The sequence below is a fragment of the Epargyreus clarus genome, unplaced genomic scaffold, assembly GCF_041222505.1.
Source record: "Epargyreus clarus isolate Ecla_fem2 unplaced genomic scaffold, WU_Ecla_fem_2.2 ptg000009l, whole genome shotgun sequence".
Classification (NCBI taxonomy): Eukaryota; Metazoa; Arthropoda; class Insecta; order Lepidoptera; family Hesperiidae; genus Epargyreus; species Epargyreus clarus.
In genome coordinates, this window is record NW_027332217.1 from 2964528 (window position 1) to 2984835 (window position 20308).

The 20308-nt window shown below is 35.8% G+C and overlaps 1 protein-coding gene across 1 annotated transcript; it reads left to right on the top strand.

The window, feature by feature from the left end:
- The first annotated feature begins 3293 nt into the window (after positions 1 to 3293).
- Positions 3294 to 4809, top strand: LOC140744640 (acetylcholine receptor subunit alpha-L1-like). Its single transcript, XM_073076257.1, has one exon. The coding sequence runs from the start codon at positions 3294 to 3296 to the stop codon at positions 4548 to 4550; it is 1257 nt and encodes a 418-aa protein (XP_072932358.1). The 3' UTR covers positions 4551 to 4809.
- The last annotated feature ends 15499 nt before the right edge of the window (positions 4810 to 20308 follow it).

Sequence of the window (20308 nt, forward strand, 5' to 3'; positions counted from 1 at the left end):
CTCTCACACGTCCCGACGGCAGTATAGCCTTCGAGGACACTGAGAAAGCCAAAAGTTTCGCAGATAGCATCGCTGCGCAATGCTCCCCCAGCACCCAACCGTGCGACCCTATCCATATTAACAAGGTGGAGGAGGAGGTCCTTAAAAAGAGCTCTCTCCCTATCACCTCCGCCCCATCACGATCACTTCAGACGAGGTCCGGACCGTCATCCGCGGCCTGACACCTCGTAAAGCCCCAGGTGCGGATGATATGTCCAACCTGGCGCTTAAACACTTCCCCGAGCAGGTGTTGACCCTTCTGGTCATTATCTTTAATGCCTGCCTCGATCTCAGCTTCTGTCCAGCCTGGAAGACAGCCACAGTTATCGGCATTCTCAAACCTGGAAAACCGAGCAATATTCCCTCCAACCACCGCCCCATTAGCCTCCTCAATGCAATGGGGAAGTTTGTCGAACGAGTGATCCTTGTTCATATAAGAGGGCACCTCTTCCCAACAGATGCCCCCCCACTTATCATTCCTCACCAGTTCGACTTTCGCCACCAGCACTCGTGCCCCCAACAAGTCCACCGCATTGTTGAGTACATCACAAGCGGGTTTTATCCAAGACGTTATAAGACATTAGCAATCTTCTTCGACGTCACTAAAGCTTTTAACAAAGTCTGGCATCGAGGACTGGTATACAAGCTATACCAATCTGGTCTTCCCGATCGCCTAGTCCGCATCGTGGCTTCCTACCTTCAGGACAGAACCTTCCGCTTCAGGCACGAAGGTGTCCTTTCATCTCCACGCCTTACCTTCAGACCCCATGTCACCAAGGTCACCCATACCCCCCGCTCTAGACACAGCAAGTTGTCAGCCACAAATAAGCGAACTCTGTATAAGGTTTGCGTTCGACCGGTGTTAACTTACGCCTCTCCAGTCTTCGCTCACGCGAATCCCAACATCATTGACAAACTCCAGGTCATACAAAATCTCTTTTGTCGTCGGGCTCTTAATACCCCCTGGACCCCCTGGTACGTCAGGAACGCCGACCTATACCGTGACCTGGAGCTCGCTCCCATTCAACAAGTCCTTAAACAATTCTCTGAAGCGTTCTTCACACGCTCAGAAAATCATCCTAACCCTTTAATTAAGGTTGCAGCGGACTACGCTGCCCCTCTTCCCACTCGTCATAACTGCCGCCGGCCAAGAAATATCTTGACCGACGCTCCTAAAAAACTTTCCTCGGATCTGGAGAATCTTCTGGCCGCCCACAAGGCCGAACGACTTTCCGTTGGTAGTCGTCTTCCCGACGATGTTAGTCGTATTCATGATACGTACGTTCGACACCTTCAGTGTCAACTACCCAGCGGTCGCTCTCTATAGAGCGCCGCTAGCACCTCTCGTTCCACAACGAGAGGTCGCCATCCGATGTCGGCTGTACGATCCCCTTGGACGAAGCTTTTAAGGAGAGTTTTAGTGGGTTGGTCCTCCCTTCAGGAGGTCCTTTCACAAGCCCCACACGACGCAGGCACCGGCCGTCGCGGCCTGTAAGTGCTTGGATGCATTTTTACTTTCCGTAGAAGGTTAGCCCAGTTTTCCATCTATTCGTCTGGGCGCTCAAAAAAAATAAGAGTAGTTACTGTTCGATTGACCGCCGAAGAGAAAGGAGCTCCGAACAAAAATACGGTAAGACCACGCTGTACTAAGAAAAAAAATAAGATAAGTAATTATAATCTATATATACTATATACTAATTATTATTACAATAATATATTATTACAACTTTTATTTTTTAAACTAAATATGTTTAATAAGAGGAAAGTCAAAGGATAAGTAATTATAATTTATATACAATTGCTACTGTTATTTCAAAATGAATGTTTTATAAGCTTGAAGTGTTTTCTTATGAGAATAACATAAAATAAGTCTTGCTGCATTAATCAATTTAAAATATTTGAATCAAATCAATTTGCATATTTTAACAATAAAGTAAAAGTTATTTATTTTGCCATTTATTATTTTGAACCATTTAAAATAAACATTCTCGAGAATGTTTATTTTAGCACTTAGATAATGTTTAATTTCTTTTTTTTTTAACTAATAATTAAAAAAAATCTATTACGCGCATGTTTTTTTTTCAAAGAATCTTTTACCATTCAAAGTAAACGATAATGAATTCGAATGAACAGCGAATGGCAAACAATGTAAAGTTCTCAACTGCTGACTAACTAATGTGACTTGCAACGCCAATAACGTTGTAAGTCACATTATATACATTAAATATACACATATACATTAAAATAACTTAAAATCTTTCCACTTGTGTGTTTAACTATTGTGGCTTGTTTAATATTGAGTAAAACTTAGAACTTCATTTTATTTTTATAGATTTATAAAATTACAATCATTTAAAAAAACATTAAAAAAAGATTTCCTTTGTTTTGCTTAGAAGATAAAAATTTATCAGTTTTAGTATTGATGGATAGAGGCCCTAAAGCTTAGCGTAAACACTTGACTATCGGCACGGTGATGAATAGATAACCCTTCGTAATTGCAACGAAAGCACTTAAACAACTTGGCTGCTTGTAAACTGTCACAATACCTAAAGATCCCATTAAACTTTGGCAATTTGCAACTTTTCCTATTAGGAATAGAACGTTACGCCTTATAGTCTTTGGAATTTTGTGATCGCATGCTTTAAGGGTTCAAGGGTTCTGGGCCGAGTGGAGTTTAATGGGGGTGTAAAGTAGGGAAATGTTATTTAATATAGTAAATATTTTGGTATTATTTTTGTTTAGGTTCTGTACTTTTATTTTTAACGTTATCCTGTTAAGTTATTGTAGTAAAATTGTTTCTAAAGTTTCGGCACCAGAAAAAAGCTACTGTATCTTCTGCCTTACGCAAGAGGTGACTAAAGGAGGGCTTCCAGCCAGGGACCCCGGGAAGGTTCAAAGTGTGTGGCGGCTTATCGTTGTACACTGCACTGCGCTCGAGGGATCTCGGTTGTGTTCCATAGGCGATCCCGGAGTCCTCCACGTAGCGTTGAAGACGGCTAAGGATTGGGTATGTGTCAGCAAGAACACATATAAATAAATTGTTAACAAAGAAGATTAAAAAATCATACGCCACGCTAACGGAACTGCGTAAATGGCCATTAGGCATATTTTTCGTTCAGCATGTAAAATGATAACAAGTATTAAATTTCTTACACGTGTAATATTTGTTCCATATTGTGCCAACTAATCGTAGGATCGGATTATACTGTTTTTAGGTATTTATCATTCACGAATCGTTTATTCTGCCTGTGACAATGGCACTGATCAGTACAATAGCCGCTGCTTTAATATTTATAAGTAAAATTATACTTGCAAGTACTAATAATTGTCCACTTCGATCAAACCATCAAGAAACTGAAAACTACGAAGTGAAGCTACATGGAGATTTACTATGCGGATACAACTCTAGTTTCCGTCCAGTGAAAAACCATAGAGATACTGTGCATGTTAAAGTTGGGTTGATTCCAGATTACATCAGCTTCGATTCCCTAGAAGAAGTTTTCACGGTTCACGCTTTACTCGTATTCACATGGTACGATAAATTTCTAGAATGGAAACCTGCTGATTATGACGGAATCGATGAAATTCTAATGGAGAGTCGCAATATATGGACACCACCCTTCACACTATTTAACTCAGATAAATATGATGAAGACAATTCAATTAATTCTATTTGTTCGGTCCATAATATTGGATTAGTCTTGTGTTTTTTAAACCGTGCACATTCTGGACTTTGCAGTTCTTCACTGCGGCGATGGCCTTATGACTCACAAAACTGCACGATGGTTTTTGGAGCTCCAGTGTACACGGGTGAGCAAATTAATTTTACTGTCAGGAATGTTTCCTCCGATTTGAAATTTAACGATAATGGATCTGGCTGGAAATTGTTGAAAGTCGAAAATGAACGCCTACCGGGTAATATTAGTGTCCTTAACCGCACATATCCGCGGCTCCAATACACTTTTATTTTGAAGAGAGAATCAGCAGGTCCGGCAGCAATCGTCGTGATACCATGTATTGTGATAGTTTTGCTCACACTCATTTCATTGGTGATTGATATCAAAGATAATACAAGGTTATTCTTAGCCTGTTTCAGCCTTCATGGCCATTTCACATTTTTAACAGTAATTGGATACAATATTCCTAAACATAGCTTTGATACACCTATTCTATTGCTGTTCATCCGAGACTCGATGATAGTGACTTTAATGGTGATTGTTTTGACACTGGTGCTAATGGCTATGAGGCGAAGAGAGACGTCGGCTCCAGCATGGATGGTAGCAGTTAACAGATTAGTGACGGGCAGTGCAGTAAAAAACATCCTTTTCACAAAATTTGATTCAACTGATATCAGCACTGGAAAATTTCTCAGGGATTCTGTTAGTGAGGAACAGGCCGTATTTTTAAAGGAATGGATAGATTTTGCCAATCTGGTAAATAGCTGTATGATTATTATCTCAGTAATTGTGTACATTACCTTAATTGGCAGTTACATACCTGTTGACGACTAGTTCTTGAACATCATTTATACCGTTAGTAAAGCCTTTTTAGGCCCCCGAAACTTTGTAGATCTAACAGTACAACATGATGTTTAAACGTAATGTTACTTGCATAGTGTGTCTTGAATCTAAGGTAAAATTATAATATTATTATTTCACTTTTTTTTTTCTGTAGTGTTATTTTATTTTTTAATCCCTTGTTATTAACATTGAATTATATTGTTTGAATTAAATTGAATTCTATGTTGGAAATTATATTTTATTGTACCTGTTTCTGTATTTTTATTTTCCTTTTTTATTCCTGCCAATGTTGGCATCAATAGGATTAATAATTAGCCAAAAATATAATAAGAGCTTTAATGATTACAGACATCCATGAGCGGTAAAACTTTTCATCAGGTTGACTATAATGTAAGCGACATTATAGTACTTCTATTATGCTTACTTAATATTATAAATCCGAAAGTAACTCTGTTTGTCTGTCTCTTCTTCACGCCTAAACCACTGAACCGATTTTAATGAAATTTTGTACAAAGATAGTCTGAGACCCGAGAAAGGACATAGGATAGTTTTTATCCTACGGGATTAGGGATGGCGATCCAAGGTCGATTAATCGGAGAATCGATCTTTTGGACCAAAAAGTCAATTCTTTTAATCGATATTAGTAAGGATTGAATCGTAAACTATGCATTTGATCAAGTGATGATCTTTAGCAAAGTTGTTGTCCATGAGCCCATGAAGGTTTTAGAGTTGGTACCAAACAATTTTCGGCAGATGGTGCCACTGTCATTCCAATGAAGGTACGAATTTTCAGTTTTATGAATGTTAGTATGTCATATTATTTTCGTTTAAAACTAGTATAATCATAAAATATTTGTCAAATAAACTGTTTTATTAAACCTGTGCCCTTATCTGTTGTTACAACAGGCACATTGGAATCCGATCCACAAAAATGCTCATTTGTGATTTTAGTTGAAACATGTGTTGTGATATGAGTTATATTAGACTTATGACAGTACTCCTAATGTAACGACTGTGACAGACGAAGAGACATAGAGAAGAGAGACATAAATGGCTTTTTACCTTTTATTCTAGAGCCGTTTTTACATTTTAAATACACACTAAAAACATAACAACAACACTAAAAACGATTACAAATTACACATGACATGTAAACTTAGGATGCACCTAATATCAACTCAACTGGAACCGGAATGCGAGAGTAGGAAATAAAAAGTGAATCTCCCCTGGCCTAGTATCTAAGGTTTCTAGCATAGTGGCAAGAGGAAGCGAAGCCTTGGTCATTTCACGCCAGATAAGGTACAGAATCAGACCAAGACCTATCCCTGAATATAAATTTGGTATGCCTGAAAAGTGTATCCCTCTTCCCACATTATTCAAACCAGAATACGGCTGCAGAACAGGTGCCTCCGAAGTCTAACCACATAGAGTTCTACCACCCCCGACAATAAAGACTTGATACGGTTCTAGTGATACCTACTTTTGGATCATCTTTCTGTTGGTTTAGCACTCGATACAACTACGCCTTTCCCTTTCGATATCGCTCATAGCTACCTCTCATGACCATGTTACTATAGTCTCAGGAAATGGCGATGCGCCAAAGAATGTCTTTATTGCTTGCAAGAATTTGCTTCGAGGAATTCAATAAGATGGTAGATGAGGTTTAAATATATAAAGTATTGTGGGGCATAGTAAGTTGTTTGGACTTTGCACTTTCAGAATAACTAAACAATTTAAATAAACATTTTTCGTTCGAATAAGATTAGGAATTCAGATTTTTTAAGGTTATTTATATAGTACATATGTCATGTTACATAAATGGATATTACTATGATGAAAAAATACCAAAAATAACAACTAACCGACTTCTATTTCACTATAAAGTTAAAAATAATTTAAATAAATGATGGATTAGTACATGGTTCTGAAGTCGGCGCTCAATATATTTCGTCGTGAAATATATTTCGTCGCTGGATCACATGTGGATCAGACTTGGATACTTAAACATAAAGCCTGAGAAGATATCCTAAGAAAAAGTGGTAATACTTTGCACAGCCCAACAAATATAAGAGATATTTATATTGCAGCAGTGATAGCCTAGTGGTTAAGAAACGCGGCCTCTCGATCGAGGGGTCCGAGGTTCAAATCCCAGGCATGCACCTCTGATTTTCAAATTCATGTGCGTATTAGAAATTAATTATCACTTGCTTAAACGGTGAAGGAAAACATCGTGAGGAAACCTGCATACCTGAGAGATTTATAAAAAATCTTAAAGGTATGTGAAGTCTACCAATACGCACTTGGCCAGCGCGGTGGACTATGGCCTAATCCTTCTCATTCTGAGAGGAGATCCGTGCCCAGCAGTGGGACAGTAATGGGTTGATGATGACATGTATTTAAAAATTTAGAAATTAATTTAAACTAAAAACGTAGGGCTTATTCGACAGATGATAAAAATATGCATTATCACACTAACCATACTGTGGGAGACATTTTTGATGTGGGATTTTCATTGTCATTGTCACTTTCACGTTTTGAGTTTGCGTTTAAATAGTATTATAATTATTTTGTACTTTTTACTCGTAAAATCTTGTATACAGGACGTTACTCGTATGGTTTAAAGGACTTTTACAACGTAGGTACGTATATTTTTGACCTTTTAACTACAGTATATAGCACACGTTACACTCACAATTTTTACTTAATTAAGTAAAAATTAAATTCAAACCTTTTTAGATTTTCTTTGAAAAAAAGTGCAAGAGAATAAATGTATAATGAAAAGTTGATATAATTTTCCTGCCAACGTTCACGACATATTTAAAAATGCGAACATAATTTTGCTTGCCTTGGGAGCTCAAAGCAAATGAAACATAATTAAATCACATAAAAAGATGCAAACTAGTCAGAGATTTTTCATTTTATAAATATCATGTTTATTATGTTAAATATTATGTTAATTGGACAAGTGGAGGGTTCCGTGCAATCTTTTTTTTTTTATATTTAGTATACAAATACTATATGGTAACAATATCACACCAGGCATGGAACTAAATGCTTTGTAACTTTTTAAAAACCTGCCTATTACGGTTCAATAGAGAAAGCGAAGAACGCTGAAAAATAGCGGTATGAAAATCAAATATCCATCTATTACGGTTCAAGAGATAGAGCAGAGGTAATATATATATACAGGTATAGTAATAGAGTTCCGTATTTATCCTTTGAGTAAGGAACCCTAAAAACTCAGATAAATTAACTCAAAACTATTTATATTACAAAACGAATATTTAAATAGAGCTTGTTCATATTTACTTACACCTAGTCAAACTGATTAATTCAAACTTTGTAGAACTTCAGTGTGAGATTTTGTACAAGGAATATTTCATTTCAAATTCCATGTTATGCTAAATCCGCCCCATATTTCTGACTTCACCTTGTAATATTTCTTAGTCGCTTCATCTCACCTGCTATCGTTCTCAGTATTTGGTCTAATGTAATAAGAAAGAAGACCTTGAATTAGTGGTCGATTGTATTTGAAATTACAGGAACGTACGGGCTTTAAAACAGGGTTATGACGGCGCGTTCACAGGATTTTTTTACTCATTCCTGCCCCATCAACAATTAATTTCACGAGTTATTTTTCGTATAGTGTTTGCATTATTAAGGGTAGGTTGCATTAAAAGCCCGTTTTAAGTTTCCGTTTAATTTAAATATAACAATAACTATGACGATAGCAATGGAATGTTGCACCAATTTTTTTATCATTAATGGCATTTGTGTCAATGTCACCACAATTTTTAGTGGGCGTTGACAGATACGGAAGTTGATAAATACAATAATTTTAACCGATCGAAATCGAGTGATTAATGTTAAGTTTTAGTTATGTCGTAATTTCCAACTCAACTAAAATGGTGTAAGTAATTAATTTTTAATCATGGATTTGATGGTTGGTTACACTTTTGTAAATGTTAAAGTTACATGATGCGACCCACCCTAAGTATGTCCAAATTGTCAAATTCATGTCCAAATTGTCAAATCCAAGTTAAAGATTTGTTCTGTATCTATGTCTCTATCTTTGGTAAGCCTCTGCAGCCCAAACAGCATTAAAATTTCAACATAATTATGTAGTGTCGCTGGATTTGTCTGAATTGTGGGAGTAACATACCTACACTATATTATTTTTAAGTAATGAGTTTTTAGTTTTTAAAATATTTCTTTACTTCATTTTTTAATCTACCAATATTTCGTTCCTATGTATGCCTAAAGTAAGATCTAGTTGCAAGAATGTGTAACGGACAGAGCTGTTGACCGTGCAAGTTATTTACAATTCGTGCGGGCACTACGAGGCTTAAATCCCGTATGTTTACACCAAGCGGCGGTACTCAAAGTCTATCTAATATTTTATGCAAAGACAGGACCCGTCTGCCGCGACAGAGTTTTGTTGTTTGCACAGGAGAGATCAAAAAGGGAATTGCTTCTAAATCCCGTCTCTCGTGTTCTGAATAACAAACTAATTCATTTGACGTTTTTGTTGGAAATTTTAATAGCAATCTGGCGGCGTCTTATTTCGATACAGGGTATGGAATTGGTTTGGTAATTACGGACAGAAATCGATTTTGCTCGTTTAAGAAATAACACTGCTGTTGTTAAGCAAAAATAAGAGTGTTATTGGTGCCTCCGGAATCGAACCACAATGGATTCTACCATCTTCAAATTTTAGCTAATTGATGTATTAAAAGAGAACCAGTATAAGCACAACAACCAATAAAACCAAAAGAATTTAATTTTTCTTTATATACTGCTCGGTCGGAATCAAACGCGGACCCCTTCGCATGCTAAACCGTTATGGTGACCACTCCGCTTCGCACATCGCTCATCTTTAATATTCTTGTTATATACTATGATGTATACTTGTGTTTTATTTCATAGTATTGTTAGAAATAAGCATATTCAATTCCCAGTACTAGTTTAAAGGTAAGTTACAATATTCCCCGATGATTAAACAAATAACCGTTAATGGAACAATAAGGGATGATAAATATAATAACAATATTCTCTCGCTGAAGCCGGAAACTCCCCTTTGTGTAAACGAAAAGCCGACAATTCATAATCTACCAACGTTATTGTATTTGAGGGTTACGAATTCGGCAATGCATTAACACAGTAATATTATGATCATTTCCATAGAAGGAATATGAGTTAATACTTAATTGTAACATTTTGAATAATTAGAATTGAATTATTTATTTATATTTAATTGAGTTGATGTGTACTAGAAATTAATTAGCAATTGCTTGATTTTGGTGGACAATATCGTAAGGAAGCTTATTTGTTTGAAAGTTATTAACAAAAAGTCTGAGGTTCGAATCCTTAGCAAGCACCAATAATTTTTTAAACATTTCATGCGCATATGAAAAATTATATATCACTTGCAAAAGGAAAAATCGCGAGCAAACTTGCCCGTTTGAATTTCCAAAAAGTTCTCAAGGGTGTGTGACGTCTGTCATTTAGCACTTAGCCAGCGATGGTCGATGGCTAAATATCAGCCACCCTGAGAAAAGACTTGTGCCAAGAAGTGGAATAGTAATGATTTTATGACCACGAATTAACTGGATACTTTATTTATTACCACATAGATTTATTTTATAATATAGGAGTAGTAGACGAGCATGCACTCCATCTGATGGTAAGTTTCTACTGCCGCCTATGAACATCTGTAATGAACCCCAGATACGATTAGATATTCCTACCTGAGGTCGGCCACAGATGCGCCGCTACTGAGGACTAAGGTGGAACGCCTCAGAAAAGTATCATTTAAGTGGTGTTCACTGCCTATACAGTGTACACACGTAGACACGAATTACGTTAGCGACAACCGGAGGACTTAAAAAAAACAAAGACTATTTAAACTAACTGTAATTAATTATAAAATTACAATATAACTTAAACCTAATTTTAGTCTGACCGATGCTGTGTGTCAAATAATAATGTCTTAAAATTAACTAATCTAGATTGAATCTAATAAATTAAAGAGATGATGAAATGCTGACACGAACGATGAATCAATCTGCATCTGGGTTACACGTGAATCGATGAACACGGCAACGTCAGCGATCCTCCTTGTCGCTAGGCATGTAACACACGTATAAACAATTCCATATAGATCGGAAGTACGTACTTAATATGTGGTATGTTGAAAAAAATCAGCATTATGTTGTTAAACATACGTGTTATTTATAAGCAAAACTCTGTGTTGGGTATATCGATGCGACCATTATTCTAATCCAAAACACCCTTCATAATCACGGAAACGACACGAATGGCATAAAGGGAAGCCTATTACACCAAGCTGTCTTACTACCAGCGAGTAAATAAACAGTCAAGTAAAACGATGATTAATATGACAGTTCCATTCATACATTACAATATATGCAGCCTTTCACTGTGTTATTTGTGTTATTTCACTTTTAATTTCTTTCACTATATTAATTTCATGAGCATCATTTTCTTCGTTTTTTACCATGGTAGGATTTGTCATAGTTACTGCTTTGTCTATTTCTTTAGCTCATTTATTCATACTGTTCATTTCTACACTTATTCTGTATTCATTATCTTAGGGTCACTTTTTAGTTTACCATTACTTATATTCAATAAAACACAGAATCTTACTCTCCTATCCTACTATAGTAGTAACTCCTTAATATTTCAAATAATCTATACAATTTAAACTAACCACAAAATATCTTTAGATAGATAGATAGAATAAATTATATTCCATTCGTTTCTCTATGTCGATCGAACAACTCCGAAACCCTTGTCATAAGCATCAATTCCAATTGTCGTAATTTGTCGAGTGTTGTTATCCGATGTTTATTGTTGATTTTATTATTCAACCTACCGTTTACACTGTATTGGACGATAAAATTGCCGCTCGTAAAATCTGGCTCCCATATTGGTTTTGAATTCGGCCGTATCATCATGTGATCCCAGAGGCAGTTAATCTGGCCTATGAATATCGGTTCAGCCTTATTAAAGCATTTGAATTGGTTTGCTGCCAATACTGCTAAATTATTTTGTTATTATCTCTAGCTTGTAAGCAGCTACGTAAATACGGTAATATAATTATTATATTTATCGATAGCATCTTTTTTTTTCACAAGCCTTAAAACCACCAATCAAATTCGCAAACTTTACTATTAATTCATTCTGTGCAACAAGATTAAATACATGTATTTAATGAGATATAAATATATCCGCAAGTTTACTTCTTTCATTGTGACTGTTTTTAAGACACTATTTCTTTTCTTCTAATTCTTATCACACAGCAGAATTGTAACATGTCACCGCCATCTTACATCACGGGGAATCCTATTGTAAGTTGAGTAGTATGTAAAACGGTAATTCCATGGGACTTTAGGAGACAGATCTATTCCTTTTCCCAGGTTTCCAGGATTTTTGAGCATGCAACAATATTTTCTACCACATCACCTGATTATATGAAAAGAACAATTCAACAAAATAAATTAAATACATGAAAGATAGCTGCTGACGCACAAACTGATTATATATTTAATTATAAGAAAAGAGACAACTTAATATTTTTTTCCATATCATCGTATTATGATAACAAAAAGAACATAAAATGATGTGGGATAATTAAAATGCTTGCACTTTTATTAAGCAAGTTGATTTAAATGCAGAAAAAACTGAAACAAAAATACAATATCCATCACATGCCTTAATATCGTGTTATGATATTAAAAGCGACAGAAATATAACAGGTCGGATAATTAAAATGTATGCGCTATTATTTCAAAAGTATTATCATAGAAACTGAAAAATCCAATATCAAAATGCACTAGGCTAGAGCATAGTAAATTCCCTGGAGGCTCCGGCGCAAAAATATTTGTAGAATGTTTTTATCTACATTCATTCTGTATTATTATTTACGTTTATGTAAGAGTGTTCAATAAATACATTCAATAATGAACTCGGTTAAAAAGTACAAGCAACATTAGAAATTAATATTATCACTTGCTTACATGGTGAAGAAAATATAAAGAAACCTACCGAAGATTTTATAAAAAAAATTAAAAGTGTGTGTGTAAATCCGCAGTTGGCCAGAATCATACATACTAAATATCATTGATATTGGTTTAACGGTTTCGGAAATTTGAAATGTTTGACTTTAGAAGTAGGTGTGGCGATAGTACCTCCCCAAACGAACTAGTTTGTTCGAATTACTTTTCAAATGTATATAATATGTGTTACGTAAAATAGAATGAGTAGGGATGGAAGTATAATTATTTTTACTTACCTCAAGTGAAGTGAAAATACATAACGTTTAATAAATAAACTAAAGTCAGGGTGATGGACTAGTTTAAGATATTTTGGGCTTTTTCACGCTTCGTCGGTTTAATGGCTTTAACCATTTGGGTGAAAAGGTCCAGAGTGGCGATCATGGCAATTGCCCGACATTTAGGTAGGTATATAAAAAGTGAAAATAAGTATAAAAAGGCTGTTACTATTAGAGGCTTATAATATCTTCCGTAAATGGAAGTGCTTGCTGATATAATCTGAAATATCTTTCAAGTAAAACGCTCATTTCAGAAGTGAATTATTCTTTTGTAAATTATGTGTATTTTCTTAGTTTTTATCATTATTTGATTTGTTACTTTTTTAGTTACTCACGTATGTAAGTATTAGTTAGGTTATGTAAAGTATAATTCATTGCAAACTTTATTATTTCCTCGCTTAGATATTGTGACGTTCAATCCCTTGGAGTAAGTAAGTAGTAAGGAGTGGTGTTGAAGGTGGTAGAATTCTTTGTGGTTCGACTCCGGCGGCAGTATTAGGCGCTGCTGTGTTTATGTTTGAAGAGTGTGGTGAGAGAGACAGACTTTTCTGAAGTGGTCCAGCTTAGTCTTCAGGGTAGCGGCGCATCTGTGGCAAACCTCAGGTAGGAATATCTATGCTTATCTGGGGTTGATTACGGATGTCCATGGGCGTGCATATATGGGCATGCAGTCCACCTGATGGTAAGTGGCTACTGCCACTTACCATCAGGTGGACTGCATGCTCGTCTGCTACTCCTATATTATAAAAAAAGGGTAACAGGTACCTCACCTCAGCTAGGGCTCTAATGATAACTGAACTTGATTACAGATGCATAGAAGTATTTATCTACCTAAGATAGGGTAGAAATGGATTGCTTGTAAAAAACGAAGATAACTGTTTTTTAGGGTTCCGTGTCCAAAGGATTAAAACGGTCACGAAGTTCTATATCCTGGACCGTAATAGATAGCATACTAAAAAAATAAAAATGAAAATTTTGTAGTACAGAACCCTTAAGTGCGAGTTCGACTCACACTTGGTACCTGAAGTTTAAGACCTAATCATATTAGAACTTTAAAATATTGCTCTTTACATCATAGCACGCTCCTTGAGTTTTAAGTTAAGACTTCAAACTCAAAGATCTACGGGGAAGCACTAACAACACTCGAAAGTCATCGTGAAGTGAATTCTTGGAAATGAAAATATTCCTAAGAGGTTTATTGTGTAAACTCCACAGTTTTATAGTAAAATACGGCCATGATAAGAAAATATAATGTTCATATTCACTCATCTATGTTCAATGTGGTAGAACCCATTGTGGTTCGAGCCTGGCGGAACCATCACCTATTTCTGCTTAATAACAACAGTGATAAGCGCTGCTGTGTTCTGGTTTAAAGGATGTGATAAGATAAGGCTCCTACCTGAGGTCGGTCATGTATCCGTTGCTACCCCTTAAAACTAAGTTGGAATGCCTCTGATAAGTATTCTTCACACTTCAAACCGGAAGACAGCATCGCTTAGCGATGTTATTAGGCAGAAATAGGTGTGGCGGTGGTGCCGCCAAAGTCGAACCACAAAGGGATCTGCCACCTTAAAATTTTAAAATAATTTGCTATTTTGTTTGGCTGAGGTCAGCTAAAAGCAGTGATAGCCTCGTGGTTAAGAAACTCGGTCTCTCGATCGAGGGGTCCGGGGTTCAAACCCCAGGCAGCTATGATTTTTCAAAATTATGTGAAATTAATTATCACTTGCTTGCTCATTACAATGACGTTACTTGCTGCAGTACAATTCTGTAAAATACCAGCACGGATTTTAATCTTGATACATTAGTCTCAATTGCTCTCGAACTACTGAAATTATGACTAGGTTTTCCATAAAAATTATTAGATATTCATGCAATTTGTTTAAGGCATATATTTTTATAATATACAACAAACAAAATAAGGTGAGACCTAACAATTTTGGAGTTAAAATAATCGATCGATTTAAGTGCACATTCAGATGCAGATACCCTGAGGTCTGATAAACCCTTGTCCAATTGTCCGAAGTTCGTGATGTCGTTAACGTTTAATTTCATTAAAGAATGAAGTCGCGGTGGGTCAGCAGCATAAGACTAACAAATAAATTGTTTATTACAACTTCCAATAGGTCGCTTTCCTATACGGAAATAGTATAAGAGAAAATATTGTAACTGACAATGTGAGCGCCTTCGCAAACTTATACAAATTAAATATATTTTTTGTCATTTTACTTCATTCTTTATCATCATTATTACTATCTATATTTGATGAGATCACCGGGTATTTCCACAATCAAGTTATGTCTTGTTAAAACACGTTATGTCTTGTTAAAATTAATCACCTCTATTTGATAAATACTCAATGCATAACGGCAGTAATTAAGAAGATAACAAATATATGTTTCATTTATCCTTATCCTTATCTAAGGATAAGTCCTTAACTTGATCCTTAACAGATACCTTCAGTGTATAATTACTGTTGAAGTAATTGCCAATGTGTTATTGTTAGTAGCTCTTTATACGACTAATACCTTACGTTCTATATTTGTTTTTTCAAAATGGTGCCTAGGTTACTGGAAGTCTTCTTCGTTATATTTCTCTTTCATCAAGGTAAGATACACTTTATTAATTATAAAGTAAGTATGTATTAAATATTCTCCTAACGTACGGCATTTTTTATTATTTTCGTAATATTGCTCTTAACTGCACTTCATTTTGAAATATTCGTATTTATTGTATAAAAATCAATATTCAGATATAGTTTTGCCCATGTTTTCCTTTTTCTTTTTAACCGACTTCCCAAAGGAAGAGAGGTTATCTATTCGATTTTTATGATATCTTACCTCCTTTGAGTATCCAAATCAACATGATATGATGGAAAATTCGACCTTCAACTCTTCAACCCTGATAATGCAGAGGTGCCTCCTGCCTCAACCACAGAAGTACGGCATTTGGATGCTTACGAATATGTGATAAGGTCCTTGAGTAGATATATATGATGGAAAATATGACCATCAACTCTTCAAACCTGATGATGCAGAGGTGTCTCCCATGTAAAGTATATAGATTAGACATTTGTTGTAATGAAGTTGTTAGACAGAGACATATAATGAAAAATTTTACTTTCAATTCCTTAGATATGATGATGCAGAGGGATTTCCAGCCAAAACCACGTGAATAAGCCATTTAGTGCTTTCACACATATTTTACAGTTACTAAACAGTTACATGTAATGAAATGATGTGCTTCCAACCTAAACCATAGGAGTTAGCCATTTTGTGTTTTCAAATATGTATTAACGTCACTAAGCAGACAAATAGGATGAAAATTTTGAACTTCATGGTCTTAACCCTGATAAAGCAAGGATGCTTCTCGCCTAAACCGTATGAGTTATACATTTGATGATTTCGGATATTTATAAACAGTATCAAAGCTAGACTTTGTAGTGAAATATGGTATAAAATGTGACCTTCAAGTTTTCAATCCTAATGATGCAGGGACATTGACAATTACTTCTTACAAATATAAAATATGGTTAAATTTTACATTGTAGTTTTTCTTGGTGAATTGGACCGACTCACTCGCAGAGTTTACCACTTAGTTAGATTTATTTACTTTTCTGTCCCAACCTAACCTAGCCATTAATATAGTATTTTATATAGCCTGGCCTATAGCGTTTCGTATTGAATTGGTTAGATTAGGTTGGAACATATAGGACAATATAAAACTAAGCAAGCAGGGCGTGCGAGCGGGTGGGTCCAATCCATATGAATTCAGACCTTACCTTAATTTATGATATTATTTTCGTTTATACAATTTTATATCAGATTAATATAAACTTTAGTATGTCATCACTAAAAAGGGTGAAAAAAAATTAACAAAAAAATTAAACCGACTTCTATATCACTACAAAGTAAAAAATAATTCAAATAAAACTTGGTTTAGTACTTAGTTCTGAAGTCGGCGCTCAATGTATTTCGTTGGATAACGGCGTAAACAGCGTGTCCAATATGAGCGTCGACTTCAGTAATATGTATGTACTAAACCAACTTTTATTTGAATTATATATTACTTTGTAGTATATAGAAGTAATTAAATGGAACATTAAAATCAAATTTTTAATTCAGGTTCTTGCATTACTGAAATCTGGGTGAACGACACCAACATGAACATCATCAGTCATCCGAGCAATACGAATTTTATCCTCATTATTAAGGAATTGTTGGACACGCTGTTATCTTGCCACGTAATATTTCCTGACGGTACAGAATATGAAGCATACCCCAACTCCAACATTCCTCATAAGAATATCTTCTTCAAGAATGTTTTCCAGCCGTTTACCAGCTGTAGCATCGGCTTCCGAAATGTTGCTCCGGAGTTCAGTGGGACCTATCAGCTGATGTCCAAGTTGTTACACAGCAGGGATCAAAGTGTTAGCTTGACACGGCAAAGGTTTAACATTCAATTTTTATGGTCAGAAACACAAATGAGGGAAAGTGAAGTTGTTGTTGAACAAGAAAATTGAGCTATATATATGTTTGTATGTATAAGTTAGACTATGCACACAAAGATATAAGCAGAGTTTTATTTTATTAAAATCTTGAAATTAAGTTTGTTTTATTGATATCATAACCACCAGTTCTCTTTGTGAAGGGTATTCAATTCCTAATTAATTAGTATAAACTAGGTAGGGTATCATGAATTTCACACATAGTTTAGAATATTTTTCAAGGCGCAAAGTAACTTGACATTAACTTACTCTAATCACACAAATGTTTCCGTTATCCACACTCTTTAAACTAGAACACAACAGCGCTTATTAACACTAACATTGCTATTATCAAGACAAATTGGATTTGGCTGTGGTGCCTTCGAAGCCGTACCAGTTTGAGGTCTACCACCTTACACAAAGGTCTGCTAAAACGATAACCCACAGGTGTATGCTAATGCCGCTCGTCAACTTGTATTGTGAATTCAGCGACTTAAAATATCACCTCCAGCAAAATGTAGGAATCACAACATGAATAGTTCATTACTCAGCATTGTTGCGATTAATAATACCGCTTTTGTACGCCAAGATGGCGTTGAAAAGAAAATTCTCATTTTCCTTTCCATAGCCTGTTCGTTGTAGTTAAATCTTTATGGACGTTATTATGGGAACATTCTTGCAGAATTTTATTTAGAATCCTGAAAGCTTTTGAGCGTCGTAGAAATTCACGAAATACGACGATTAAGCAAGATGGCGGACTGCACTGTACACAAATTGGTATAATCTTCGCCTGTGTTAGTAAAGACCATTTTCTGGGAAGTAGATTCCGCCTTAAACCGGATTCTTCCAGATAACACGAAAATATACATCGTAAATGTAAAGGTATTCGAGGAAATTGAGATTTTGAAAGGCGTTTTCACACTCATACCAGGAATTTGTATGAGATATGAATACACAAAGACAAATACACTTAGAAGATGATAGGATCTTTTCTGGTTCGAATCTGTAAGCACGATCGCTTCATTTTTATTCTATCTATCTGCTATTCTATGTATGTAGTTTGAAAGGCGATGTAAGGAAACATACGTCATGCATTAGTGGTTGATCTTAGACAAAACTTTAATCTGGAGTTGATTCTAGTCCTCTATGGCCGGCAGTGGTCACTGATCAGGTTAACCGCCTGTACACTTCTATTTTATATAACAAGACACACATCCATACATAAACCCAGAATTCTAAATCGATAATTTCATCGGCTGCATTAATAAGCGTGATTTAATTTTGATATAATTACTAAACGCTACACAGGTTGACAATTAATTATGCAAACACGTAAGTAATCAATTGGAATAAATAGATTTTATAGTAATACTATTATGTTTCACTTGATTACGTTAATAACAAAAACAAAATCATTAATAACAAAATCACAACTAACCAATAATTTAAATTCACGGTTAAATCCCCCGAATAAAAATACTACAAAATACAGCTTCAATGGCGGACGAGGTGTTTGCGAGACTAATAAGAAAACCAGAGAAGTATATAAAAAAGCAACCGCACGTGCTTTAAAATATAGCTTAAGTTTCTCCCACAATTTAGAAAAATCTAACGACACCTGATATATTAAAACGCGTCAAACCATTTAGCGCCAGCTTAAATGGCTTGACGCACTGACTCACACACTTTTAATATGAGCACGCCCAAGAATGACGCATACATACGCTCGAAATACATAACACTTCACAATTGGGTTATATAATTACTAATCTAATAATAATTTCGAATTTTCTCCCAAAAACGCCGAAATCAAAGCTGAATAAAATCTCCAATGGCTGATGAGTTCTTACGCAGAAACGAATTAAATATCGATAACGCTGTTTTATGCAATAATCGTAAAAAATATGGAAACATTTTATTGCTCCAGATTTTTAACAGAAATTATGACAATAAATTTAATAAAATACTTTTCTTGTTATAAGTTATGATTAAATTATCGAATAAGACAGTCGTTATTAAGCACTCTCCGTGTTTTCCGCAGAAGCTTTTTTTGTAAAATTAATACTTAGAATTTAAGAATTTATTACTAGTTACCTATTTAATAATATAAGCAAACGAGCATGCAGTCCACCTGTTCCAACTTAGTTCTCAGGGGTAGCGATGCACCTATGGCCGATATCTGGTAGAACTAATCTTATCTAGAGTATATTACAGATGCATGCTCGTCTGCCACTTCTAACATAAAAAAATAAAAGCTTTATTTTATAATGTAAGATTAACATTCGTAGCTGAGATCGACAACAAACGTGCTATGCTTTTTTTTCGAAAGGGAACCTTCGAAAAAAAGGGTACCCGGTGCCCTGGGAGCGACACGGAGTTATGTGGGATTCTTACCGCACTAAAACCCCCCGGTGGCCGTCCTCGGTGCTGCGTAAAGGACTCCGGGATCTCCAGAGGAACGCAACCGGAGTCCTCTTAGCATTGCCCCGTCGGGCTCCGAACAGGTGAGCATGCCGCTCGCCACACCGTCTAGCGTACACGACGATATGCAACCACACATACCGCCGTCCTTCCCGCGGTCGCTGGCCGGACGGTCACCGCTCTTGCCGCCCGCAACCCCGCAAGCCCCTTTTAGTCGCTTCTTACGACAGGCAGGGGATACCGTAGCCCTATTCTGGTCCCGCAACTACAAAGACAAAACGCTACCCCCAGAGGACTAAGTAGGAATGCCTCGAAAACTCGTGATTATAAATATTTTACCTAATAAAATTTCTTCGTAAATAATGATAAAACCAAAACTTGTAATACTATTAAGGAAAGCTAAGTGACCTAAGACGTTCCAATGGTTGTGACAGATACAACGCGAAACTATTAATTTGTTGGTAATTCAGTTCTGTGTTTCGTATTTAA

Excerpts from the sequence above, each read along its gene's own strand:
- LOC140744640 (XM_073076257.1), top strand. The coding sequence starts at position 3,294 with ATGGCACTGATCAGTACAATAGCCGCTGCTTTAATATTTATAAGTAAA.